This window comes from Doryrhamphus excisus, linkage group LG19 (genome assembly GCF_037039965.1).
Source record: "Doryrhamphus excisus strain RoL-2023G ecotype Guam linkage group LG19, RoL_Dexc_Guam_v1.1, whole genome shotgun sequence".
Lineage (NCBI taxonomy): Eukaryota > Metazoa > Chordata > Actinopteri > Syngnathiformes > Syngnathidae > Doryrhamphus > Doryrhamphus excisus.
In genome coordinates this window covers 13,872,706-13,900,520 of record NC_136375.1, presented here as the reverse complement: position 1 = coordinate 13,900,520, position 27,815 = coordinate 13,872,706, and the positions used below count along the sequence as shown (strand labels likewise).

General features: G+C 41.9%; 1 protein-coding gene across 3 annotated transcripts; it reads left to right on the top strand.

Moving 5' to 3' along the window:
* Positions 1 to 205: 205 nt before the first annotated feature.
* evlb (Enah/Vasp-like b) lies at positions 206 to 27,783 on the top strand. 3 transcript variants are annotated; one of them, XM_058057819.2, is made up of 13 exons: positions 206 to 502; positions 18,050 to 18,218; positions 18,956 to 19,133; positions 22,072 to 22,138; positions 23,927 to 24,015; positions 24,087 to 24,325; positions 24,400 to 24,497; positions 24,866 to 24,905; positions 24,986 to 25,037; positions 25,193 to 25,250; positions 25,654 to 25,714; positions 25,787 to 25,844; positions 26,876 to 27,783. In XM_058057819.2, the coding sequence occupies exons 1-13, from the start codon at positions 498 to 500 to the stop codon at positions 26,911 to 26,913; spliced, it is 1,152 nt and encodes a 383-aa protein (XP_057913802.2). In that variant the 5' UTR covers positions 206 to 497; the 3' UTR covers positions 26,914 to 27,783. The 3 variants fall into 3 exon arrangements, with proteins under 3 accessions (XP_057913802.2, XP_057913801.2, XP_057913800.2); XM_058057818.2 differs by lacking the exon at positions 206 to 502 and adding an exon at positions 3,845 to 4,453 and having other exon boundaries at positions 24,869 to 24,905; XM_058057817.2 differs by lacking the exon at positions 206 to 502 and adding an exon at positions 3,846 to 4,453 and having other exon boundaries at positions 26,876 to 27,782.
* Positions 27,784 to 27,815: the final 32 nt, after the last annotated feature.

Sequence of the window (27,815 nt, the reverse complement as noted above, 5' to 3'; positions counted from 1 at the left end):
CCTTCTATGCTACGTAATCCTCACTACGTTCTCTCTTTAATAATCTATCTAAAACAGAAACAGAATAAACATAATAACTTGAACGACTACGGAACCTATATTGGTAAGGTAAGCATTTTAAAATGTAACACCTTAGGTTACAGTACCTCCATTGGCCACAAGGAGCGCTGGACTACATCAACAGTGTCGTGTCTTTCCTCTTCCATGCCGCCATCTGGTGGACGATGACAGGACAAGATGGCACCCAGAGAGGAGCGCGCAGCCACTCCGCCCGGCTTCTAGTCCCTTGGACGGCGGCGTGCTGGCGCGAGATGGCTTCGAGTGAAGCACAACCGCGACTATTTGATTGACCAAAAAAACATCTGACGAGAGAAGTGTGGCCATTTCCTCCACCTGTCTCCTCCTCCCCCGAAAAACATCTGCATATCCAGCGGGAGGGCGGCCAAAGCCGGGTTGAATATCACACAAGAGCTGGTGGACGTTGACGTAGACACAAGATGAGGTAGGCAAACGTCCTCGCTTTATTGTGGGTATTAACAAGTATACTAAAGGCTAGCATGTTATGTTTACGTCCAATGTATGTGGTCTCAGGCCTGTGGCCAGTCTTTTACCTGCCGCTAAAATAAGGTGAACTTGCTCTGATTGGCCAGCCGGCAGGTCACATGTTTCGGCTACAATAGGCGTGTCCCTTTAAGATGACGTCACTATTACGCTCAATTGCCACAATGAAACGCGTTCCCAAGTGTAAATATGAAGATTAATTCTGACAAAATATATAATATGAAGCTTAGCTGTGACACGAAGCTTTTGCAGGACAATTTCATCAAACAAGGATGCTGGAACTATTTTAGTCCAGCAGTTTACGTGCTTCGGCGCTAAAGAGCAACCAACTTTCTGGTATGTCGAATTGAGCCAACCGGAAGCAGGTTTCGGCTCCTGGGCCCCATCCACTTGGGCTCCCAAGTGTGTGTATAGTGGAAAATGAATTTCTAAAGAAAAAATACACGATATCAATTGTTTATTTAAATTGATTTATTTAAATCCTCAATAAACACTTGACACTTTCCTTTAACATAAAAAGCTGAAAGGGCCGTAAGCTGATTGGCTTGTGACCGACACGTCATAGGAGGGGGCGGTGCATTGTAACCAGTGCATTCACGGACGTGCTCTGTAGGGGGCAACATAGGCAAGTTGGAGGAGTAATTCCTCTTTTGCCCATGTATGACGTCAGAGTGGACATCATGTATAAAATAGCGACTTTGCAGCGTGTTTCAAATATTCATTTATTTTGGTTGAAGGTTGTACCGGGTGTAGCGTATCCAAAAAAATGCAGAAAACATTGAGTGACCTTTTACTCAATGACCTTCACAGATGATGCATGCTGATGTTTGTGTCATCATGTGCAGTAATCAGCTTCCTCCCTGCTTTTAATTTGACATCTTGGCCCAAGCAGCAGTGACTTTGCATGTGAAGCGGCGCCCTCCTAGCTGTGGCCCACTCCGAGCGGGATCGATGAGCGGTACCAAGCGTGCGCTCCATGAACGGAGCATCATCAGTGCTGCCTGATGCGTATTGACAGCTGGCCTTGTGACCCGTATGAATGGCAGCGCTGATAGTCATAGTGTGCTGGGTGAATGCAGGACAAGGGCAAAGAGGTGGGCTGCAGGTCATGTGATGCAGGTGTGAATGTCAGCCACAAGTGTGCCTAATGTAAACGGTGAGTTTATATTGCGTGTTACATCTATTTCGAGCCATCATGTTTAGAATAATAACACTGATGGAGTCTGACACCTATCAGTGTGTGTTTGTGTCAGGTTTGCTTATGTATCAAAACACCCGGTATCAGGTGTAAGATCATGTGACCTGTCACACGGTGGATGAGTCATAGTAAACATGAAGCGGTGCTGCTAGTCTCTCTGTGTGTTTGTTGTGAATGCCGCCCCACCATTCCTCACATCTCATCTGCCACTAACGATGATGAGGGTCATGTGATCACCTGCAGGTGGCCCGCATGTGGGCGAAGGAAGGTCAGAAGAGATTTTACATGCTTTGTGTGTGACAGATTTTCCAGAAAAGGTAGAAAAGCCACGTCCAGAACCCAAGTGGGGATGAAATCGTTATGTTTTGTTGCCGTGCGAGCAGTACTAAACTGCAGCACCCAGTGTTTCCAGTCCCAGCGACACAGCAGAGCAATGTCATGCAACATTCGCCTCTCCAAACAATCAATTCAAACTTCCCTGCTGGCCCAAGGCAGTGACGCAGAACGGACGGCGGCAGCCTGGCTGTGTACTAGAAAGAATACTGCATTAGCATTAGCAGGGGTGTAAATATGGGAGGGATTTATAGCCATTGCTGCAGAGATTATTTTTTCATACCCCCACCCACCCACACACACACAGAGCACTCACTATATATGACTTATAATCTGCATGCATCTGCAAAAGATGAAGTGCGTCCATATTAAAAGGGCAAGGTTCAGCCTGGGATGCAAGGAGCGGTCCTGGTTTTTGATCTGAAGCCTGATTTGATGAACCGTGTGGTCCACTGAGGCCACATGCTGCTGGTTTTCTCTTATTGTTATTTTTTTTTCATATGAAGTAATTATGACATATTTATTTCTTATTATTTTATTTCTTATGACCTGATTAAAATAGCTCCAATAACTGATCATTAAAAAAACAAGATTACCTGTACTGTGCAGGTGAGCAAATCAAGTGTTCCTTTTTTTCTCCTGCCTATGACATTATAGACCTGTCAGAACTTCCCTTGAGCTCACTTGGAAACAAACAGCTGAGTTTCAGAGGAAGACATTTTGCGTCCTTGTACCAAATGATGATGAGCACACAAAAAACCTTATCAGCCACCCTAACCCTAAGCCTTGAAAAGTGTAAAAGCTTTTCCAGAGACATCTGTGACTGTACAGCGGCTGCTCGGAGCGTGTGCCCGAATACAGTGCACCTTGCTGGGCCACAGCTAGTGGCTGCTCCCCTTCTAGACTCTGGTTCTCCTAGTCATTTCATGATGTTTTATTAGGACTCATCAACAAATCCTCATGTGTTCCAGGCCTAGTGGCAAGGTTTAGTCAACTGCAGAGAGTACCAGGTGTCTGTTAGGTGTAAAGCACAGTAACTATTTTTGACATAATGATGCTGAATGAAAATGTAATGAAGCAAAGTGTGATTGGATTGGGAATGATGTATAGAGGAGTGGTCCAGACCTCAGTACAGCGTTGCCAGTACAAGTGACGTCAGTGAGAAGGCACGGTTTCACCTGAGCTAATTATCTCATGGAAAAAACTAGACTGGACCACAGCAGTCACCTGTTTATGAAGTTTCAAAGAATCATCCAAAAGCATGACAAGGTGTTTTACATATGCTTGGCAGTAAGATGATAATGCGTTCAAATGCTTCATACCATCTAAAAGAGCTGTAGTACCAAATCTAAGAATTATGATTGGATTGGAATGGTCTGTCACAAGAAGATGTACTTCCTGTAAAGATGTATGATGTCTGACTGCCCTGCTTTGCTTTCTCATCGTCACCCTCCACCTGTGTCCCCCACTCTGTTAATCAACATCCAGTCAGAGTGCGTGTGTGTGTGTGTGTATGCCATCAGATGAATTAAACTGTAGCTCCGCCCCCCTCTTCGCTCCATCTTTCTCCCGCACCATGTGCTTTTTACGGATCCCGGCTCAGGCCAATCCAGCAGATGGTGGAAGAGGAGAGGAGGGAGAGAGTGATGGATGAAGGAGGGGGAGGGCAGGACCAGCGTCTCTTGACACAGCTGGGAGGGGAGACGGGCGGGGAGGGAGGGAGGGAGGGATGGAGGGAGGGATGGCGAGCGAGTAGGTAATCCAATGAGACGCGGAGAGGAGAGGCAGAGCGAGGGCAACGCCTCAAAGCACCGGGAAGCTCTCTCTATCCATCTCCATCTCTCTCCCCTTTTTTCCCCTCTCTCGCCTCCGTGAAACGTAAAGCGACCTCTCGTCTGGATGTGGATGCAGCTCTCGTCTTTTGTCACCACAGAATAGCCGCCCAGCGTTTGTTTATTCCTCCATTAAAGAATGAAGTGGTGACCGGCTCCTGGGATTTTTGCTCTTTTCCCTCTTAGTGGCAGCAAGGTGGCGTCATCTTTGTTGAGGGAGTGGGGAAAGAGGTTAGTGGGCCTTTTTTTCCAGCTGGGAAGCAAGAGGTGATTGGTGCACAGGGAAGGGGAGGGGGGCATGCCTTCCTAGCAGGTGGACATTTGAGGTGCGATGCCGCTGTTTGAACTCTGACCTGACAGAGGAAGGACAAAGCAAAAAAAAAAAACGGGCTGTTCCTCTTCAAGTTTTTTTTTTTTTTTTTTGTGCTGTCATCATGGACATCAACCTCCAGTCGCACCGCTTCTACTTCCCTCAGATTTACTGTGCCGAGCCGGGGGCGCAACCGCAGCTGACGGAGTTCAAAGTCAGGTATGTGATATCAGTGAGGTGTCATCCTGTTTGAAAGGCATCTAGCTAACTGTAGTGTCGGTGCGATGATGCTAAATGTGCAGTGAAGGCTGCTGTGGCCTTTGAGGGGGGGGGGGCATGCTTGAGTGCCTGCTGGCTGTGTAGAGCTTCGGTCCCCTAGGTGCAGCATTGATGGCACATGAAGGAGCTTGCCAAGTTTGGCAGCGGTGGTAGGGGTTGGAGGGGGTGTTGGGGGGGCGGATGACAGTGACAGTGCCGCAGTCGTATCCCCAACGCCACCCAGGACAAACGCTCCGGTCGCCTCCCCCACCCCGCACGCCTTCTTTGTTCTCCGTGCTGGCGTTGGCGCTTCCTCCCTCCAGCTGGTGTGTGCAAAGTGCTTGCGGGCAGCTTGTTGCATCACCGGGCGGCCCTCGTGTCTGCCCCACGTTGGCACGTTGGCGCCCCAATGATGACGTCTTTGGAAGTCACGGTCACACGTTCAGGAGCAGAAGTGGGGATCTGTCTTTTCACAGTGAATGATGTCCTGATATGTTCAAACTCTTTTACTCCTCAATGTGCATGGCCCGGTCAGTGGTTAGTGGTGTCAAGGTATACCACAGTGTGAAAAGTCACGCTTTCAAAACCACTGAAGGGGTCCAGTGCAACCACGTTGTGGAAATAGTGGTCATGTCCACACTGGGCTTCCGTCTGTTGCCTTCCGTCGGGCATAGATAGTCCTACAACCTCCTAGTCGTCTGACTAGTGGACCCACTGTTCCAACAAGCCACCAATGTGGATTACATGATGAACCGGATCAACATCCTGTCCGACAGATAAGTGGGCCTTCAACTGCTGTGGATGCGATTGTGGGTGGGCGTATTACTCGTGGAGGATCCCAAACGTGGGGATGTGTTCGAGAAGCAGACAGGAGTGGAGGAAAAGTGCTGTCAAGTGTTTATTTTCCCTTTTATCAGTCATTTTTCACAAATCCATAGGGGGCGCCAAATGTCATTGTTTAATTCATTCCAGACCCGCCTGCATTAAATGAAATTCTGTGATTCTATGTCGACGAATGAAGCATATAATATATAAATCTGTTTATGACTTTCTAAATACGCGTTTTAACATAATTAGAGCTTTGTCGGCATGAAATAACACCCCTATAGTCACCTTTTCACTCCTATCGTTCATCGTTTACAGCACATTGCAACTCTTATCCTGCAGCCCGCTATATAGCATTAGCAGTGCTAGCATTAGTGCACTAGCTGGTCAACGATTTACAACACATCAGCAAAACATACATACATTATAGCCATTTAATTGATTTTATTCATAATGTATTGTGTAAAAGAAAGACAGGAAGAACATTAAATGAAAAGCACTAAATGAATACAGAACCACTTCCACACGAGATGGGAGGAGAGATTTTTTTTCATTCTGATGGGGGACATGCCTTGCCAACTTCATGCAGTGTATGATAATGTCACATAAGCTAATGCCTCATTAATGTTTTGTGTTACTCCTGCTAACCATAATGCTACACATCACTTGGATTAATAATAATAACAGAGCTGAAAATAGAGCATAGTCTCCCACCAAACAGCCATTATTCATTCATGGATCCATTTCTGAAAAAATGCAATATTTATTGCCAGAGATTACCGTCATTGCAGAAACAAAACACAACTTTGTTGGCTCTTTAGCTAAACGGTACAAAGGGATGGACGTTATGGACGTTAGCATGAAGTGAAAAAAGCCAAACTCTAAATCAGATCAGCACCAGTATTGAGGTGTTTGATCGTTGATGGAATGTTTTTTGTGTGCAGGTGATGATTGATTAATCCTATCGTGAAGCTAAGTTGTGTGCACCTCTGGGCTGCAACCAGCAGAGGCGCTGTTGATTCACTTTGGAGCCACCACTTTGCGACGAGTGATGCTGCCACCTGCAGGACAGGAGTGGAAATGGGTTCAGTATTGTGTATTTGTGTTACTTTCTGAGCACGTTTAAGGTCAGTTTTGGTGTAGCTTTGGTGTAGTTTCCTGTTGGAATGGCGGAATGCATCACATTGTTTGCCCACCGCTCCGCTAACAGCTCTGATTAGTGTGCTTTTAAGAGACTCGGTCCTGCTAAGAAGATTTCGGGTTGGGAGCACTTCTCTCGGTTTACAGGGCCGTGCCACGTCACGACATCACAGCCTAACCGGAAGCAGGAAACGGGGGAAAGATGCCTTCAGACTAGCGTGGTGCTGTCACTGTACAGATTGTGTACTTTTACACGATTAGAGGAAGAAACTTGATGGATGTCATGTTCTCTCCTCCATGATCTTTTAGCATCAACAAATACATTTAAAAATGTCCTCATCATTCCTCGTGTCTACAACAGCGCAGCATTACAAAGCTATATCCCAATTATTTTACATATTAGAAGGCCTTTTTTCAACAAAGCAACATAATTCCATCATTAATTCAATCACATTTTAGGAGAGTACACCTTTTGCAAGTAATTTGCCCAACACTGCTCCTAAGCGACGTTAATGGTTGCAAATCAGTTGCGTGCAGATTTGGTACAGAAGAGAAACTGTAGTTGATTGTAAGGTGAGCCTTTGAAGTGAAAGGGAGGATGAGGATGAGGATGAGGAGAAGCCGAGGAAGGAGGAAAATAAGAGATGGGGGGATGGTGAGACCAGCGAAGCCCGGCAAAAGGGAGCAAATAAGAGAGAGAAAAATGACCCACGGAGGAAAAATCACAGGAAATAGCAGCATGGGAACATTTCTTTTGTGAAGGATGCTGGCATATGTTGGCACCAGGTTTGGTTGTATGGTGGTTGAGGTATGGCCACGTCGCCATGACAACCAGCACCAGTCAGTTGTAAAGGCCACATTGATGTACGGCATGTAAAGACAGCGTGTGAAGGATGTTCTTCATGTCGCTCTACCAGTCATCGTCTTAAATCAGTCAAATCTCTCGCTATATCGCGCTTTGAACGTTTCCCAAAAAATAACTAATGAATAAATGCCGGTTGAGACGGACATGAGATGGAGTGAAGAAGTTCTCCTCTCATTCTGTGTGGAAGTGGTAAGTTATTGGCTTCTTTGTCCTTCTTCCTCACTCCATTTGAAGTCTAGAATATGTAAACTAGTTAGCGTGCTAGCTTGCTGTGCTAGCAGTGCCCGCACAATGTGAAATAAAGAATCATACATGTGTTATTACATGTCTACTGGGCTGTAATTGTTAAAAGGATATTATAATTTTTTTATGCTCTAATGATGAAATATTTAATCCTACTTGGTGGAAATTAATTTATCGCATTAGCTGCGATAAAGGAGGGAACACTGTCGTCCGTACTGTTATGCTAGAAGCAACTATGAACTCAGAAACGTGTGAAAAACAAAAATAAACATTGTTGTATGCATGCCAGGCCAGTAGGGGGCGCCCTTTTTCTTGTCAGGGTATATGAGGACATTTTGTTAAGTCATTTGATTCCGTTTCGATGCCCTAAAGGTGTACCGAGTATACAGTACATAGTAAGTACTGTACAAAGTAAGAATATACTTTAACACTGTATTTTACCATTGTTGTTTTGCATACATTTTGCCTATTATGGTGTCTGTTATTATTAGACTGTTCCGATTGTTTACATCTTCAGGCACCAAACCTGCTGTGGTCAGACTTTGCAGGTTAAAATGTTTCCCAAAGCCTAGCACACATCGCCGTGTGTCCTGACGATGGTAATTGAGAAAATGGCTCTTTGTGTGGAAAAGCCGAGAGATGATGTCATCAGCGTTGCTGACTCTACCTTTTTATTCAGCAGGGAGGATTTATTGCGCTAACCCCTCAGCTACAGGGTTTGCTAATGAGCTACTTTGATAGTAATTATCTAAGGACTTGGTTTCAGTCATGCGTCTGCTGGTGGCTTTGTTAGAAAGAGCTGTAAGATAAGAGAACATCTGTGTTGGCACTTTTAAGAAATGACTGTTAATATTCATGCTGGAACGGTGCTGAGTCATAGCTGCTAGCAATGCTGCTAGCCGTGAAGCTATTGTGTTTTTAATGAATACAAAAACTGTCAGCGATAAAGGCACAAAGATCAAAATGACACAAAGGATGCTAATATTAATATTTTTGAATAAATTAGCATTTAAATAACATCTTTAGCTGCAGATATTACTCATTATCGCTATTAGCTCTATTGGCTAACAGCATTAGCCGTTAGCTTAGATTGGATTTCCACATCATGCCCATTTGACACAACCCATTGACAACAGAAATATTTTGGTGGTGATTGAACACGGTTTTATGTCCATAAAACGAGCATTTTTCACCTGGCTTCAATCCAAAGTGCTTCTGTAATACGCTTTATCAGAGGATGGAGGATTAAGTCTGGGGACGATGCAGGGCTTTGTGGTTTTCCAGGATTCCCAAATATGTGCGTTATTCCCCGTAGATCAGAGCTGATGTCCACGGCACACGCGTGATGCCAAACACGAAAAAGCACTGCTGGGAATTTGGAACACATTCTGAGTCACTAGATGCACGAGTGATGACTCGTGGCTGCACGCAACAAGATGTCCACACTGGTGTCACTAGGTGTCGGGGATCTTACTGCAATGTTACACCACACTTCATTGCTGGAACAACAGGCTTTTATTGCAGCTTAATATAATGATAATCCTTAACACGGGCTACTGCTGTGGCCGTAACCCACGGAACAAGTGGGGTTCGCCCCCCCCCCAGACCCATTTTGTCTCATTTTCTCTTATTATGTCTACTACTGTATTTTGGGTAATAGGAGTCTAAGGTGAATATAGGGGTGTTATTTCCTGTCTAGAGGGCTCTAATAATGTTACAAACCGTATTTAGAAGGTTGTATGCGGTTTTTCTATGTCCATTGTATTTTATTTTCTTTGATTATGTCTCCAGTCTTGGATAATAGGCGTGTAAGATGACTATAGGGGTGTTATTTCATGTCTAGAGGGCTCTAATAATGTAAGAAACTGTATTTAGAAAGTTGTACGCCAGTTTTCTATGTCCATTGTGTTTCATTTTCTTTGATTATGTCTCCAGTCTTGCATAATAGGAGTATAAGGTGACTATAGGGGTGTTATTTCCTGTCTAGAGGGCTCTAATAATGTAAGAAACTGTATTTAGAAAATTGTACGGCAGTTTTCTATTTCCATTGTGGTTTTTTTTATCTTTGATTATGTCCCCTGTCTTGGATAATAGGAGTGTAAGGTGACTATAGGGGTGTTATTTCCTGTCTAGAGGGCTCTAATAATGTAAGAAACTGTATTTAGAAAATTGTACGCCAGTTTTCTATTTCCATTGTGTTTTTTTTATCTTTGATTATGTCCCCTGTCTTGGATAATAGGAGTGTAAGGTGACTATAGGGGTGTTATTTCCTGTCTAGAGGGCTCTAATAATGTAAGAAACTGTATTTAGAAAATTGTACGCCAGTTTTCTATTTCCATTGTGTTTTTTTATCTTTGATTATGACCCCTGTCTTGGATAATAGGAGTGTAAGGTGACTATAGGGGTGTTATTTCCTGTCTAGAGGTCTCTAATAATGTAAGAAACTGTATTTAGAAAGTTGTACGCCAGTTTTCTATTTCCATTGTGTTTTTTATCTTTGATTATGTCCCCTGTCTTGGATAATAGGAGTGTAAGGTGACTATAGGGGTGTTATTTCCTGTCTAGAGGGCTCTAATAATGTAAGAAACTGTATTTAGAAAATTGTACGCCAGTTTTCTATTTCCATTGTGTTTTTTATCTTTGATTATGTCCCCTGTCATGGATAATAGGAGTGTAAGGTGACTATAGGGTTGTTATTTACTGTCTAGAGGGCTCTAATAATGTAAGAAACTGTATTTAGAAAATTGTATGCCAATTTTCCATGTCCATTGTGTTTATTATCTTTGATTATGTCCCCAGTCTTGGATAATAGGAGTGTAAGGTGACTATAGGGGTGTTATTTCCTGTCTAGAGGGCTCTAATAATGTAAAAAACTGTATTTAGAAAGTTGTACGCCGGTTTTCTATGTCTATTATGTCTTATTTTCTTGATTATGTCTCCAGTCTTGGGTAATACGGGTGTAAGGTGACTACAGGGGTGTTAGTGATGCATGCAGATGAGATTTGCATGTCAAATCTCCACGATGTGTGCGTGCGTACAGCTGAACTTGTTTGTTGAGGGCCTCATCAGGCATATATTGACTTCCAAGTGTTGGCTGCACTCGTGTTATGTCAGAGGATTTGGATTTGGTCTTTGGCGGGCAACATAAAGAAGCAATCCTCTTCCTTTCGCTTGTTTTCCACCCCCTCTCATCTACATCAGAGGACATTTTACTGACTTTGAAGTCCCCTTTAAACCTCCCCTGAGTCTGTTTATGGGACCATACGTGAGGAAAATCTATCATCTCCCTCGCCATTTTTGCTCCACGTTTAGGAGAAGAGGTACTGAATTTCTCAGGCTTCACTACAGATCTTAAAATGTCACCTGAAGTTCCGCCAACTATCCCATCAGTCAGCTATACTAGAAATAGTATACGGGGCCGTAGGGTTAGGGCTAGGTTGGCTAGGTGTGTGTAGGTGTTGTACATGCAGCTAAAAGCTAAAGCCTGAAAAACATTTCCTGTCATGACCACATAACGTGCAGACGCCACGCTATACAATAAGGCCTGCATCAAAGTTGCTCGTTAAACTTTCACATCAACCCACTCACTGCTGTGCATCCCTCAGCATCAGCAACCTGCAGGAAGCTCTTTAATGCTTTATGGGACCTCGTGTAGAAGCAGGAAATACAACTCGTGCTTCTGCTGATGTTCAGCTTCAACCTTGAAGACTTGAAAACAAGTAACGTATCTAGAGCATTTTGGGAATAATCCTGAATTATTGGTGGATATTAGTCCGGATGAATGTGGCGTTGCAGAAAGGGAAAACACTTTCACATGCTAATAAACGGGAAGGTTTATCCGAGCCTTTGAGTGTTCCTGCATGTGGACTGATGTTGTGCAAGTCCTTCTCCAAGTCCATGCTGAGAGAATATGATGTAACCATTGTTGAATAATCTGCAAGTCATGAACATTTGGGTATTGTGGTGGTAGCTGGACAGCATATAGGAAGTCCCCGTCACGTCCTCATGAGACGTATGATGATTAGGAGAGGATGAGACAGGATGTGGAGTGTTCTTACAAAGCCCGCCAGCCGTGTCATGATTTTTTTTTTTTTTTTTGCATTTATTTCTCACAGCTCATTCATCTTTTTCTTCTGAGCCTGCCATATTTTCTAGGCCACAGCCAATATTCCACGCCTGTTGTCATGCCAACAGATTAGCCTGCTCGTGCGTGCTCTCAGCAGTCTAGCACTGTGGCGTGTGTGTGTGTGTATGTGTTGACATTACGTTGAAGTGCATGTACACGCAGATAGTGGCTCAGAGTGTGTGTATGAAATGCGCTGCCAGTATGAAGGCACGCGGATGATATCCATGTTTTTTTCCATAATTGAAGCCATCAGCGCTGGACTCGCATATTCCCAGCGCCATAAAACAGGATTATGTGAATTAGCATTAAAACTGTTGTCAGTGCTCCAAGCGTCCAAATGAGCTGTTGGAGATGCTGACTTCCTCTCGAAAATATCTTCTGCCAGATGATTTTTCCACACATTAACAAGATCCGGGTTGTGTCTCCCAGGCGGAAAATGTAAACACAGTGGAACCTCAGTTAGCTTTCACCCCGGTGAGCATGTTTTTTGGTTAACACTGAAGATTCATGCCCCAATTTGCCTCAATTTGCATGCATTTTCCTGTTAGCATACCATATGGTGCGTGTCTTGTCCTGTTATTAATACTATGTGTGAGTCCAACTGTGTTCTTCATGTATTTTTGGCACAAAACGTCCTTCCTTGTTAGCATCCTATTAGCTAGCTAAACAAAATGGCAACCGGAGCCTTAACCTTGCTGCTGTAAAAAAAACAGCATAGACAAGCTAGCAGCATGACCACCATATATTGTGTTTTCATGGTAGCTGGTCTGTGATGGTTTTTAGACCAGCACAAAAACACAGAGTATGCTGACAGCTGGTCTGTGATGGTTTTTAGACCGGCACAAAAACACATAGTATGCTGGTAGCTGGTCTGTGATGGTTTTTAGACCGGCACAAAAACACAGCGTATGCTGGTAGCTGGTCTGTGATGGTTTTTAGACCGGCACAAAAACACAGCGTATGCTGGTAGCTGGTCTTTGATGGTTTTTAGACCAGCACGAAAACACAGCATATGCTGGTAGCTGGTCTTTGATGGTTTTTAGACCAGCACGAAAACACAGCGTATGCTGGTAGCTGGTCTGTGATGGTTTTTAGACCAGCACGAAAACACAGCGTATGCTGGTAGCTGGTCTGTGATGGTTTTTAGACCGGCACAAAAACACAGCGTATGCTGGTAGCTGGTCTGTGATGATTTTTAGACGAGTACAAACACACAGCGTATGCTGGTAGCTGGTCTGTGATGGTTTTTAGACCAGCACAAAAACACAGCGTCTGCTGGTAGCTGGTCTGTGATGGTTTTTAGACCAGCACAAAAACACAGCGTATGCTGGTAGCTGGTCTGTGATGGTTTTTAGACCCGCACAAAAACACAGATCCTCTTCCTGTTTCGGGACATCTCTATTCAGTAGTCACAGGAAACACAAAGGCTACTGGTCTGTTCTTCTTTGTGTTGAATTCAAAATGTGTGGCAACAGGAGTTCAGAACATCTGTTTGCTCCAGTGTTAATGATCGAGATAGCGGATGAAAGAATGGCCGTGCCTCCTTTGAACGAGGGGAAACCGCCCCTTTCCCGCCAGTGTTGACCAACAGCGCTTCGAGTGTCGTTACCCAACGACGCCAGCTGGACGGCAGCGCATCCTTTTTAGCCCGCTTCATTCCATTTTCTATTAAAGCCAAGAGGAGCGCTAATGGAGCACGCTTATAAATGTTTAAGCCCTCAGCTGTTGGCTCCTCCGCTTCACGCAGCTTTCATGGCTCCACGCAGGAGAAGGACAGGCGCTTTTGCAACAGGCGCCTCCAAAGACAGACGGGGTTTTGTGAAGGATCTCGCCAAAGAGATAAAGAGTTTGCGGAGACGATTGTGGAGGCAGCATCTTGGACGTTCCCCCCCCCTGAGCAGCTGCCGGGCGCCACAAAGACGCCTTCTGTGGTGCGGCCTCTTCTTAGACGCCGCTGATGCTGCAGAGCGGTCGCGTGGTCACGTGTTGCTGAATCAGCTACTGTAGTGGACGCCAGTACGCTGATGCACCGCCGTGGCGGACTCAATGGACTTTGTGCTTCCGTGCCGGAGCGTGTCCACGTGAAACACACGTGCAGCTGGACTCAAGGTCAAGGTCATCATCTCATCTAACATTTAGCTTTCTGATTTCTGATTCTAAGAGGCATTCAGGGACCCAAGGCCAGCTTAGGAGACATTCCATCCTGTGTGTGGAAGAGATGCAAAGGAAGAAACATGAATTCATGCTTGAATTTAGGCTGTGTGGATGTAAATAATTCACGTGCTTGTCCTTCCATGTGACCTTGCAGTAAACTCATGATGAAAAATCACCACTTCCTCACACTTACACATCATCAAATGATACACTAAATATTGACTTTCTGATTTCCACAACCACACACTTCATTAGCTACCAATGCACCATACACACACACACACACACACACACACACTCATATCACATCCTAAGTTATGGGAGGTGTTTGCGTTATGGGAATATAATTGTACAATTATGGGAATATAATTGTACAATTATGGGAATATAATTGTACAATCATGTCAATATAATTGTAAAGCAATGGGAATATAATTGTAAAGGTTTGGGAATAAAGTTCTAACGTTATGGAAATAAAGTTCTAAAGTTATGGGAATAAAGTTCTACCGTTCTGGGGATAAAGTTCTAGCATTCTAGGAATAAAGTTCTAACGTTATGGGAATAAAGTTCTAACGCTCAAGGAATAAAATTCTAACATTATGGGAATAAAGTTCTAACGTTATGAGAATAAAGTTCTAAAGTTATGGGAATAAAGTTCTACCGTTCTGGGGATAAAGTTCTAGCATTGTAGGAATAAAGTTCTAATGTTATGGGAATAAAGTTCTAACGTTTGAGGAATAAAATTCTAACATTATGGGAATAAAGTTCCAACGTTTTTAGGATAAAGTTCAAACCTTATGAGAATAAAGTTCTAATGTTCTGAGAATAAAGTTCTAACGTTCTGAGAATGAATTTCTAACATTCTGAGAATGAATTTCTAACGTTCTGGGAATAAAGTTCTACCGTTCTGGGGATAAAGTTCTAGCATTCTAGGAATAAAGTTCTAACGTTCTGTGAATAAAGTTCTAACGTTCTAAGAATAAAATTCTAACATTATGGGAATAAAATTCTAATGTTTTTGGGATAAAGTTCTAATGCTATGAGAATAAAGTTATAACGTTCTGAGAATACATTTCTAACGTTCTGAGAATACATTTCTAACATTCTGGGAATAAAGTTCTAACATTCTGGGAATAAAGTTCTAACGTTCTGGGATAAAGTTGTAACGTTCTGGGGATAAAGTTGTAACGTTCTGGGGATAAAGTTGTAACGTTCTGGGAATAAAGTTCTAATGTTCTAGGGATGAAGTTCTAACGTTCTTGGAATAAATTCTAACGTTCGGGGTATTAAGGTCTAACGTTCTGGGAATAAAGCTCTAACGTTCTGGGAATAAAGTTCTAACATTCTGAGAATAAAGTTCTAATGTTCTGGGAATAAAGTTCTAATGTTCTGGGAATAAAGTGCAAATGTTGAGGGAAAATAATATAGAAATATGAGGGTTTTTGGGGTGCATCTTGTCCTAAAAGTGGATCCAAGTGAGGGAGACGGTAGAGTCCATTTTGCATAACGATGGACCTGATGGAAAAGTGTTGAAAGAGGGTGGCATTCAGAGAGTGTGTGTGTGTGTGTGTGTGTGTGTGAGGATATATTCAGAAGCCCCTAATGAATCGATGTCTCCCGGGGAAGTCATTGATATTTCACACAAGGGTGGCGTGCAGCCATCCAATCCAGGCTGCACATGACTCCTTTGTGTTTGTGAGTTTGTGTGTTTATTTATGTGTGCCTGTGTGTCCTCTCCGTGGACCCGCCTTCTTCCCGCCTTCTCCTCTTTTAGCACAAGGCCCTTATTTATTCATGCTGCTGGGACTTTTCGCCGCCATTTTCTGGCAGTTGTCGAGGAGTGGCGTTTAAAGTTTAACCGAGTCGACATGTTAAATCAAGAAAATAAATTATGAACACTGTGCTGCGCCTGCTGATGTGTGTGTGTGTGTGTGTGTGTGTGTGTGTGTGTGTGCAAGATGTGGCATACAAACGTAGGGAGATAAGATTACGTTTATTTTCTTACTACCAACATTGGGATGACCGTTTGAAACCGACTTCTGACTTGACCATAAAGTCCAAATATTTAGAGAAAAATGTTGTAATGTTGTAAGAGAGAGATGAGTCATTTTATGAGAATAATACCACAATATGAGGGAAAATAATGTCATCTTAGTTAGAAGAAATGTCATTTTTTTTACATTTGTAATATTATGAGAAATAAACAAAATAAGAATAAAGTGCCATAATGAGTAATATGTCATAATTGGCCCAATGGAACAATGTCAGGCTATAAAAACACACACAAATGAGAAGAGATAGATTTTATCTCCAAATTATGTGTCTTAATGTGGCATTGTATTACTTCCAGTGGCGCCCCCGACTGGCTAAAATATGTTACTGCAATTGCCAAGTTTCCACTTTCCATTTAGCTCATCTTACTTTGAGTTTTATGAGGTGGATTAGTGGAACCCGAATATCAGAAACAGCAATCAGCTGAAGCTACGCTTCAAAAGCATTCAAAACACCTTCTTTCACCAAAGTCCCATTCACGCTAGCTTCTCTGCAGCCCGGTTAGCGCCATTAGCGCTTCCAGTTCACGTTCCCCACGATGACAGACAGTAAACATGGTGGATGGTGTCTTTATCCAGCAACCTTTTATACCATCTTTTTTGGCTCTTCACTCCCGCTATGTAGCCTCTCCTCCTCCGTATCTCCACGAGGATCTCCAGTCGCTCTGTGTAGCAAAGGGGTGCTCAAAGCTAGCAGCTGCTCCCGAGTGTAAACAACGTAACGAGAGGCAAGCTACAAAGGTAACATCCATAGATACAGAGCTGCCCGTAACTAGCTTGCACTTGGGCGGCGCCATCTTGAAACAGGACACCTCCACGAAAAATCAAGTCCATATCGAAATGAATTTCATTCATCACTGCTAATTAGTCATCATCTGGAATAACGTAACAGTATTTGTACACACATCACTTCATCTGGCTGCAGCCTGCTAATCCATGCTTACATCAGTTGTCTCAGCCAGATGCAGTCTGCTGCTGTGTGTGTGTGTGTGTGTGTGTGACCTCCAGTGTTGTGTCTGCATGCTTTTCCCCATCTGACTGTGTTTATCTCAACCCACCGTGGCGCCCGTTGTCGCCCCACTTTCCCTTAGACTGCAACTCATACACACACACATACACACACACACTAGCCCCCCCCCCCCCATAAAAGAGGTAAATGAAATAGAATTATGTGAAGACTGATGAGGCTGGGAACAAGACACAGACACAGAAACATTGTTTGACTTGCTAATGAGATTAAGGAGCTACGTCCCATCTGTGTCTTTGCCTCCCTGCCAAGCTAAAATTAGACCAACCGACCCTGGAGGCAGAGCTAAAAAGCTGCGTCAGAAAAGACGAGGAGGAGAAGGGAGACAGTCAAAGCGTTCAAACACTCCGCAGCCACTTCATTAGGTACACCTAGCTAAGGCACTCCAATGAGCTGATGGACAACTGTGGTTTTGTGGTGTTGTTGTGGCGTTTGTGTTGGTAGAAGTGAAGTGAATGACACTGAGAGGTGTTTCTCGTATGGGTTGCCAAATGCAGCCAATAATAAATCCAGGATGACGTTCATCCAGGATGAACAAGGTTTCTGATGATGAAGTCATAAGTTTTTGAGGAAAAACCCAAGTATTATCATCAATAGCTTTTAGAAGGAGAAAAAAGGAATATGACTATAATCCATTTATCATAGAAAGCTGGCCGTTTCTGGGAATAAAGTTTAGAAGAACAAGGTGATGAGAAAGAAGAGGTCGTTTTGTGCAAAAAAAAAGTCATAATAAAAAATGTTACCATTTTGTAATAAAATCAGAATTCTTCTGGAAATAAATCCATAATACTTGTCATATTTTGTGGATAAACTTATTCTTAAAAAGCCTAATGAAAATAAACATTATGAGGAAGTTGCCATCTATTTTGAATGATGTAATTAGTAGGAGAGAGAAGGTTGTCATGGCATTATGATCTTATTGATGTTTGTTTCGATATTTGCCTGTCATAAGATTGAAATGAAAGGATCCTGGTCCTGTTCCTGGGCCGGAAGAGGACTAGCTTAGCATGGCGGGAACACAGTAAGCAGGAGTGGAGAAGCGTTGTGGTTCCCAAGGAGCTTGCTGTTCAGGCGCATGGCGGGGCGTAAGGCTGGTGATGATTCTAACGTTGTTGCGTCCTCGCAGTGAGCAGAGCATCTGCCAGGCGAGGGCCTCTGTCATGGTCTACGACGACACCAGCAAGAAGTGGGTGCCCATCAAGCCCGGCCAGCAGGGATTCAGCCGCATCAATATCTACCACAACACCGGGAACAACACCTTCAGGGTGGTGGGCGTCAAGCTGCAGGACCAGCAGGTAGAACAACATCACAACACAACACAAACACAAACAAGCAACAGCAGGATATCCTTTCACATACACTGTCCTCCCTCACTATATCACAGTATTGACAAAAAGAATGTGGTTCAATATGGCTGATATTAGTCAAACAATATGCAAAATTATATATATATATATATATAATATATATTTCTTTAATATATATTAAATATTTTATATAATAAATATAAATACACAGCAGAAGAAGCATTTTAATCATGAGTGTAGTATTCTACTTTGGCCACAAGGTGTCACCAGAACATGCGATGTGATGGCCAGAACAGGCAGGTATTGGAGGTTGACATGCATGTCCGCCTGGAAGTTTTATGTTAGCTTAAATGGCTTAAATGGCTTATTTACTCTTGTTATATTTGCTAATAGCAGTCTAAAGCCATTTAAAGCCGCTATTACCATACTTTGAGGAAACTATAGACGCCACAGGAAATACACTGTCCACGTGTGGGTCTATGTTATCTTATTTACATCTCAAATGTCTTGTGTTTATATCTGCTATATTGGCTAATACTAATGTAAAGGTGACTTTAGGGGTGTTATGTCATGTCTGGAGGGCTCTAATAATGATAACTCCTGCATAGATAGTCATAAACAGGTTTTCTATGCTGGAACTAGAAGTGCAATGAAGGAGATGGGACCAGTCAAAGGTTTAGAAACCTCATCCAAACGTGTGTCTGGTGTGCCGTCTTCTGTCCCAGGTGGTCATCAACTACTCTATCGTCAAGGGCCTTAAATACAACCAGGCCACGCCAACCTTCCACCAATGGCGGGACGCCCGGCAGGTCTACGGCCTCAACTTTGCCAGCAAGGAGGAAGCCACCACCTTCTCCAACGCCATGCTCTTTGCCCTCAACGTGCTCAGCGCTCAGGATGGAGGTGGGTCCTTTTGTATTCACTTTACTTGTGTCACCACATAAGACGTAATGTTAACCTTTGTATGTCCATTCACATAAAGACGTAATGTTAACCTTTGTATGTCCATTCACATAAATATGTAATGTTAATATTTGTATGTCCATTCACACAAAGGAGTAATGTTAACCCTTGTATATCCATCCACATAAAGATGTAATGTTAACATTTGTATGTCCATTCACATAAAGATGTAATCTTAACCTTTGTATGTCCATTCACATAAAGAGGTAATGTTAACCTTTGTATGTCCATTCACATAAAGAGGTAATTTTAACCTTTGTATGTCCATTCACATCAATACGTAATGTTAATATTTGTATGTCCATTCACACAAAGAGGTAATGTTAACCCTTGTATATCCATTCACATAAAGACGTAATGTTACTTTTTGTATGTCCATTCACACAAAGAGGTAATGTTAACCCTTGTATATTCATCCACATAAAGATGTAATGTTAACGTTTGTATGTCCATTCACATAAAGATGTAATCTTAACCTTTGTATGTCCATTCACATAAAGAGGTAATGTTAACCTTTGTATGTCCATTCACATCAATACGTAATGTTAACTTTTGTATGTCCATTCACATAAAGGCGTAATGTTAACTTTTGTATGTCCATTCACATAAAGACGTAATGTTAACCTTTGTATGTCCATTCACATAAATACGTAATGTTAATATTTGTATGTCCATTCACACAAAGAGGTAATGTTAACCCTTGTATATCCATTCACATAAAGACGTAATGTTAACATTTGTATGTCCATTCACATAAAGACGTAATGTTAACCTTTGTATGTCTATTCACATAAAGAGGTAATGTTAACCTTTGTATGTCCATTCACATAAAGACGTAATGTTAACCTTTGTATGTCCATTCACATAAAGACGTAATGTTAACCTTTGTATGTCCATTCACATAAAGACGTAATGTTAATCTTTGTATGTCCATTCACACAAAGAGGTAATGTTAACCATTGTATATCCATTCACATAAATACGTAATGTTAACCTTAGTATGTCCATTCACATAAAGACGTAATGTTAATCTTTGTATGTCCATTCACATGAAGACATAATCTTAACCTTTGTATGTCCATTCACATAAAGACGTAATGTTAATCTTTGTATGTCCATTCACACAAAGAGGTAATATTAACCCTTGTATGTCCATTCACATAAAAAGGTAATGTTAACCCTTGTATGTCCATTCACATAAAGACCTATGTCCATTCGGATTGGGACATTGGGACAAGTGTGTGTGTGTGTGTGTTTGTGCATGTGGTGGAGTGTGTGCTCTTTCACCCAAAAGAAAATGTGAAAGTCAGCGCCGTCAAGCTTTTAGTATTTCTCCATCCAAATGAATTGAGCCGTGTGTCCATAATCCTCTTGTGTAGGAGCATCATAAGGCAGGAGGTCTTTGAAACCTGGAAAGTCTGCAGGATTTAATGTGCCCCCCCCAAAAAAGAAAAAAAGGTCTGTGTGGAGATTACAGATTAGAACGATGAACAGTTGTCACAACAGTAGATGAAGAAAAATACAAATAATGCTTTTGTGTTTCAATAAGATCCCACTTGAACAGACACACGTAGATATATTCACACACGTATGTCCACTTGCGCACTTGAGCTCTAATTTTGTGGCGCACCCTAAGGTGGCGCAGCGTGGCGGAGTGTGGCACAGCCCACACAGCGGCAATTTGGTCCAGTGCACCACTGTGCACAGCCAATTTGGACTGCGCCGAGATGGCGTGGCGGCGCACCAAGGGAGGCGTCCACATTTTCAGTTTGGCACAGTGACAATTTGGTGACAAAACAGCGTGCCAAATATGCTGAGAAAGCTTGCCAGTTCCGACCTGGTTTATTCGGGGCGCAGGCGAAGCGCAGCATGCGTAATGGTAAACTGGCTGACAGGCGCACAGCACAGACACATCACCAAAACCTTACAGGCAGATTTTTTCAGTGCCACCAGCGCACCCTGCACTCCAGCGCACCCTGCACTCCAGCGCACCCTGCACCACCATCCCCCTCAGCGCCCCCTGCACTCCCAAATCCCCCAACGCCACCAGCACCCTCAGCGCCGCCAGCGCCCCCTGCACCACCAGCACCTCCAGCGCCCCCTGCACCCCCCAGCGCCTGCATGAAGAATCCCCACTGAGACTGACTGAATGAACAGCACCTCTTTTGGAACGTGATCCTTCTCGCTGCACGTCTGCTGCCCCAGGTTAGCATTACAGCGACGTGACAGATGATCCCGTCGGTGGCCCATGTAGGGGGAGGGGTCAGGTGAGGTCCGGAGGATGCGGACGGCGGGCAGGTGAAGGCGAGCGATGGTCGTGAGCAGAGAAAGGTTGTGTCGGTGTCTGTGTGTCTGCTACGGCCGCTTCCTCTTCTTCAGCATGTCATGTAGGTGGAGCGCCTGGCGCATGACTTTCCCTCTTTCCTGTCTTTACCGCTCAGAGGATGCTAGCATGCTAGGTGTGAGCTAACTCCTCCGCTCCTCTAGCGCTGCACACAATCTGGGACAAAGATCCTTGATATTTTGTAAAGCAACACGTGTGGATATGCTAACACGTTGTGCATGTAGCTCATCTCAGCTTTCACGTACACGGTAGGGGGAAAAGCTTAATAGCGACTTTCACTATTTTTTTCACCATTTTGCTTATGTTTTTTAATATATTTTCCAAATATTTCCACTGAAATAGTCTTTGTAGATTTTTATATTGTGACACACAGACATATTATTATTATTATTATGCCAATGCGGGTGGCTTCTGGCTGTGCAAATACACAGGACACCACATGGCGGCGCTGTTGCTTTAAGGACATGGATGGACTAGAAATGTTCTCCAATGATGTTTACATCCATCTCACCTGAGATGTTTCCTCCTTGGCAGGTCCAGCTGTGCAGCGCCAAGTCCAGAACGGACCCACCTCAGAAGAGATGGAAGCCCAGAGAGCCAGGTAACCAAAACATGACATGCACTCATAACACGGACACAGACGCTCTCTTTTGGGGGGGAGGAGGAGGGGAAAAGCTGCTTCCAAATCCTCTTTGGTGATGTAACCCTTTTCCAAATGAGTCCGACCTTTGACCTTTAGCAGACAGCTCATTGGTTTCATGTTGGATTAAAAAAAAAGAGAGATTGTTGACTTTGACACAAATCTCCTCGCGCACCCAAATAACAATTTCAAGTGGACGTGAGGTCTTTAAAGATGTATTCTTGTTATATCTTTATTCATGCACAATTATATTTATGACATGTTTTAATCCTATTACTATATTCATACATAATTATATTTATAAAATGTTTTAATCCTATTATTATATTCATACATAATTATATTTATAAAATGTTTTAATCCTATTATTATATTCATACATAATTATATTTATAAAATGTTTTAATCTTATTATTATATTCATACATAATTATATTATAAAATGTTTTAATCCTATTATTATATTCATACATAATTATATTTATAAAATGTTTTAATCCTATTATTATATTCATACATAATTATATTTATAAAATGTTTTAATCCTATTATTATATTCATACATAATTATATTTATAAAATGTTTTAATCCTATTATTATATTCATACATAATTATATTTATAAAATGTTTTAATCCTATTATTATATTCATACATAATTATATTTATAAAATGTTTTAATCCTATTATTATATTCATACATAATTATATTTATAAAATGTTTTAATCCTATTATTATATTCATACATAATTATATTTATAAAATGTTTTAATCCTATTATTATATTCATACATAATTATATTTATAAAATGTTTTAATCCTATTATTATATTCATACATAATTATATTTATAAAATGTTTTAATCCTATTATTATATTCATACATAATTATATTTATAAAATTTTTTAATCCTATTATTATATTCATACATAATTATATTTATAAAATGTTTTAATCCTATTATTATATTCATACATAATTATATTTATAAAATTTTTTAATCCTATTATTATATTCATACATAATTATATTTATAAAATGTTTTAATCCTATTATTAGGACATTTATTGGGACATTTTTTTTCATATCAGCTTCACTCTTTGCTCTTTTCCCCACTTTTACTGTTGTTTTTCTTCATTTTCCAAATATTTCAACTTTCTTCAATAATCTTTGTCCATTTTAGTTTCTTAGGATTCTGACTTTATTCCCGTAACAGGATAACTTTTCCACAACCTAAAATGTTTCTTTTCATATGATGATATTTTATATAATGAAAAAACACATTTTTCTTTCACATTTCAACCCTATGCTACTAAAATGATATCATTTTTTGTAATATTACAAGGTTATTCCCACAGCTTTTTTCTCTTCATATTTGTACATTATTCTTGGAAAATTATACATTTTTTTCCACTTCTACTTTCCTCCTTTAACCTCATTTGACTTTTTTTCAATAATATTTTTGTCATATTACAACTTTTTCCAAAAATGACGGCTATGAGTATTCCATTGATTCTACTCGCATTATGTTTTTTTTCCTCATAATATTACCACATTATTCTCGGAAAACTGCAACTTTTTTCTGTCAAGTTTTGACTTTATTTTTGTCAAATTACAGATGATTTTTCCGTTTTTGCTGTTTTTTATGGTGATTATTTTCATGAGGTGCTGCAGGCCAATAAATAAATGCACTTTGGACACCCCTGATTGTGGGAGTCTAAGGGGTTGTGTGTGTGTGTTGGTGCAGACAGATGATGGAGCAGCAGCAGCAGCAGCAGCAGCAGCAGCAGCAGATGCAGGCCCACATGGAGCGAGAGCGTCGCTCCTCCAACTCAGGTAGCGAGGTCCCACTCCTCACGTTATTCCCGTTTGCTGCCAATGAAGCAACCTTGACGCCTTCCCTCCAGGTTCTCCTTTCCAAGGCCACCCCGCCGTGCTCTCTGTGGCGCCCCCCGTCGTGCCGCCCCCCTGCAACGTGGGGGCGGCTCCTCCTCCGCCGCCGCCACCCCCGGGGCCTCCGCCGCCTTCCGCCGGGGCGCCTCCGCCTCCCCTCCCTCCTCCGCTTCCGAGTCACGGGGAGGAGTCCGCAGCCCCGACGGGTCTCGCCGCCATGATTGCGGGCGCCAAGCTGCGCCGCGTTCAAAGAGTGAGTTGTTCAGTGTTGAAACATGAAACATGCCAAAGCGGGCCGTCCTTACCCATGTACTTTCCTCTCACCAGCCGGAAGACGGAACGCCCACCGCTAAAAACGAGGTCAACCGGACGAGCGGAGGCAGCGGAGGACTGATGGAGGAGATGAACGCTCTCTTGGCGCGAAGGTCAGACGATGGAACATTATTACTCTCTGCTGAAGTCCCCAAAAGGCTTCCATTTGGAAATATTCCATCCAAATGAAGAAATAAAACCTTAAACACATCTTGTGTACTACTCTATATATCAAATTCAATAAAAGTAATTAATTAATTTGAGTAAATATTGCATGTTTGTGAGCTAAATGAATCTAATATGTTTTTAATGAATAATACGATCTATGCAAACACATGCTGTATACTGTATATAATTAACTTATAGCAAAACATTAGTATTTGTTTAAAAAAATGAAGTAAAATATATACATACACCAATGACAAAAAAGTTGCATTTGCTGTCTTTGCATATCTAACATGGCGCCTTTTCTTGCTCCCAGAAGAAAAGCGGCGTCAGAGAAGCCGGAGGACAACCAGAACGTGAGTGTGCACCCCCACTGTACAGTCATGGTATCTTCCGTAATAACCACCGTAAGCGTACAAGCCTTGTCTTCCTTTAGGATGACCCCAATTCTTCATCGCCGAACACCAGGGGGGGTCACAACTCCACAGGTGGGACAGCGGTGTTTCACTTCCTATTTTCTTCCAGCATCATTTCTATCATTAGAGTTATTCCCACATCACCCATCACTGGAGATTGTAGCTCGAGCGTACTTATGATAATATGAACAGTCTATGCTTTCTTTATTTGTGCAAATTTGGTCCAGACGGTGCTAAAAAGCCCTGGGACCGAACAAACTCTGTGGACAGGTCCATGGCTGCAAGGTAAGAGCACCACAGTATCACACAGGTGGATCTACTTTATTATTTTTAAGGGGTGCACGACAATCATCAAACGCATCATTATCAGCCCGATATCAGGGGATCATGATATCAGGGAAACCTGATCAGCTAACTGAAACCTTTAAAAAAGGCCAAAGATTTGCCGGAGACCTCCATGGTTTCACACCGACTGCTCAGAGCATGTGCCCGAATACAGTGCACCTTGCTGGGCAGCGCCAGGACTCTCCTCCCCCTCTATACTCTGGTTCTCCCGGCCTCTGGAATCTTCCAAGTCTTTCTTTCTTTCTGGTGTATAGATAAAAAAAGTAAACATATTGGTATCAGTTTGAAAAAAAGGATATCGTGCATCTCTATTATTCTGAGTATTTTTACTATGACAATGCAGGGTACGACCCATGGGGAGTGCCAACGACACAGACTCGCTAGACATGGATCGAATGAAACAGGTAGGAAGGATTGTGTCTTTTTAAAGGTTTGGGCTAAGAGAATCATTTTAAAAACGATCTGTGTTCCTTTAGGAGATCTTGGAAGAAGTGTTCCGTGAGTTGCACAAAGTCAAGGAAGAAATAATTGTTGGTAAGTTCACATTTATCTGATTTGAAGTTAAACCAGTGTGGTGTTGCAATGCATGTTGGTGACCGCTGGAGGGCACTATATAACCATTAGCTGCTGATAACAGCATCAGGAAAGCACAGACGCATACAGGATGGAGTACAGCAGGGGTCTCAAACTCAATTTACTTGGGGGCCACTGGAGATAGGGTCTGGGCAAGACTGGGCCGCGTCAGGTTTTCCAAAAAAAACAAAAAAAAAACGCATTTAACAATAAATAATAATAAATAAACAAATCAAGAATAAAAACCAATCAATCAGTAATAAATAAATAAATATAATAATAACAATAAAACAGCAAATAATAAAAACTTAAGAAACCACATATAGTTGGTGGGTAGACAAATAATTTTTTTCAGATTAAAATGAACAAAGCATTATTAGAGCCCTGTAGACATGACAAAACACGACTATAGTCACATTTATACTCTTTTTATTTACAACATATTGCGCAACTGCAGGGTCTTGAGACACATGCTAACTCGCAAACTAGAGAGCTAGCGACCTAAACGGTAGCCTTCAAGTTATTTCCTTTCAACTTAAATAGCCAAAAACTTACCACTTCCACACGGATAGGGAGGATAACTATTAACAGTTATTTAATCTTTAACATGAACATTAATCAAACGTAATAATTTTTTCTGGGTACATGATACCATACAGCATCCATATCAAACTTGCGCGGGCCGCACTAACATTAAACTTTCATATCAAGGCGGGGGCCTCAAACTAGTGTCCACATTTGGCCCATGAGCTGCGTGTTTGAGACCCCTGGAGTACAGTGTACTCACACAGATGTGTGGTTGGAGTAAAAAAAGAAATTGACAGGCTTTTGGTCCAAAAAATGAACTTTTTAAATGTATTTTTTCATTTATTGTCTGAAAATACACTGTTTTCCCCCAAAGAACACATTTCATCCAAGTCAGTAATAATTTGTCATATGTTGTCATTACAATAATGACTCTCTTGCCTTTGTGTTCTCTCCCTCTTCCACAGCCATTAGACATGAACTCAGTCGAGTTAGCACGACATAATCTTCCAGAAACACACGCCTATTTAAGCAGGAGGAGGACAAGGAGGAGGAGGAGGAGGAGAAGTCAGGCTCAAACTGTGACATTCACTGTGGTGTTCAGGTGCCACCATGTTGCTGTGACACTTGTGAGTGACAAGTGTGTGTGACATCGACTTTGTGCTTCTCCACGGAGCCGTGTGTGTGTGTGTGTGTGTGTGTGTGAAGGGACGCTGTACGATTCTTACATTTCTGTCTCTTTGTTCCCCACTTTGTTCCCCTGTCTCTGTTTGGCCTAAAGAACATTAGAGAATTCTATATATTTGAATTGTTTTATGCTTTTCAAGAGTTTATTTGACTTTTTTTTTTCATGTTTACACTCATTCGTATTACCCTTACTATCATATTTGTCATTATTGATGTATTCCTGGAGAAATTGTAGTCAGTAATAATGAGGACAATATGATAGTAAAGATAAAACTATGATTGCACATATTTTAAAATCATTCTGTTTTATATTATTCACGTATGAACTGTACAAGCAAATGTTTCTCATCATCTGACCTGTATTTGTTTTATATTTGTATTGGATATTAATCTTTATGGCCAACACAGCCATGCAGCTCTGACCAATGACAAAACATTGGGAGAACACTGCATCATTTTGAAGAAAATAATCATAATAATTAACACACCGGAGTATTTGTGATCATGTTGTCAATAATCATTTAAAAAACTGTTTATTGGCTGCCAGTATTGTTCATTTTATTATCTTTATGACAAAGTGCTTCCTTGGTGGACAGTGAGACAAAGACAAAACGCACTGACTTTGAAATGAATTCAAATAAAACTGTGAACAATGTCTTGGATAATTAAGCCTCACTGTTTCATTTAATGTGTGTTTTGAATATTTTGTCATTACATATA

What these genes read in the sequence shown, in the direction of transcription:
- evlb (XM_058057817.2), top strand. Translation starts at nt 4,359, where the DNA reads ATGGACATCAACCTCCAGTCGCACCGCTTCTACTTCCCTCAGATTTAC. An exon ending in AACGCTCTCTTGGCGCGAAG is followed by an intron (nt 24,498 to 24,865) that starts GTCAGACGATGG and finishes TCTTGCTCCCAG; the next exon opens with AAGAAAAGCGGCGTCAGAGA. An exon ending in AGCCGGAGGACAACCAGAAC is followed by an intron (nt 24,906 to 24,985) that starts GTGAGTGTGCAC and finishes GTCTTCCTTTAG; the next exon opens with GATGACCCCAATTCTTCATC.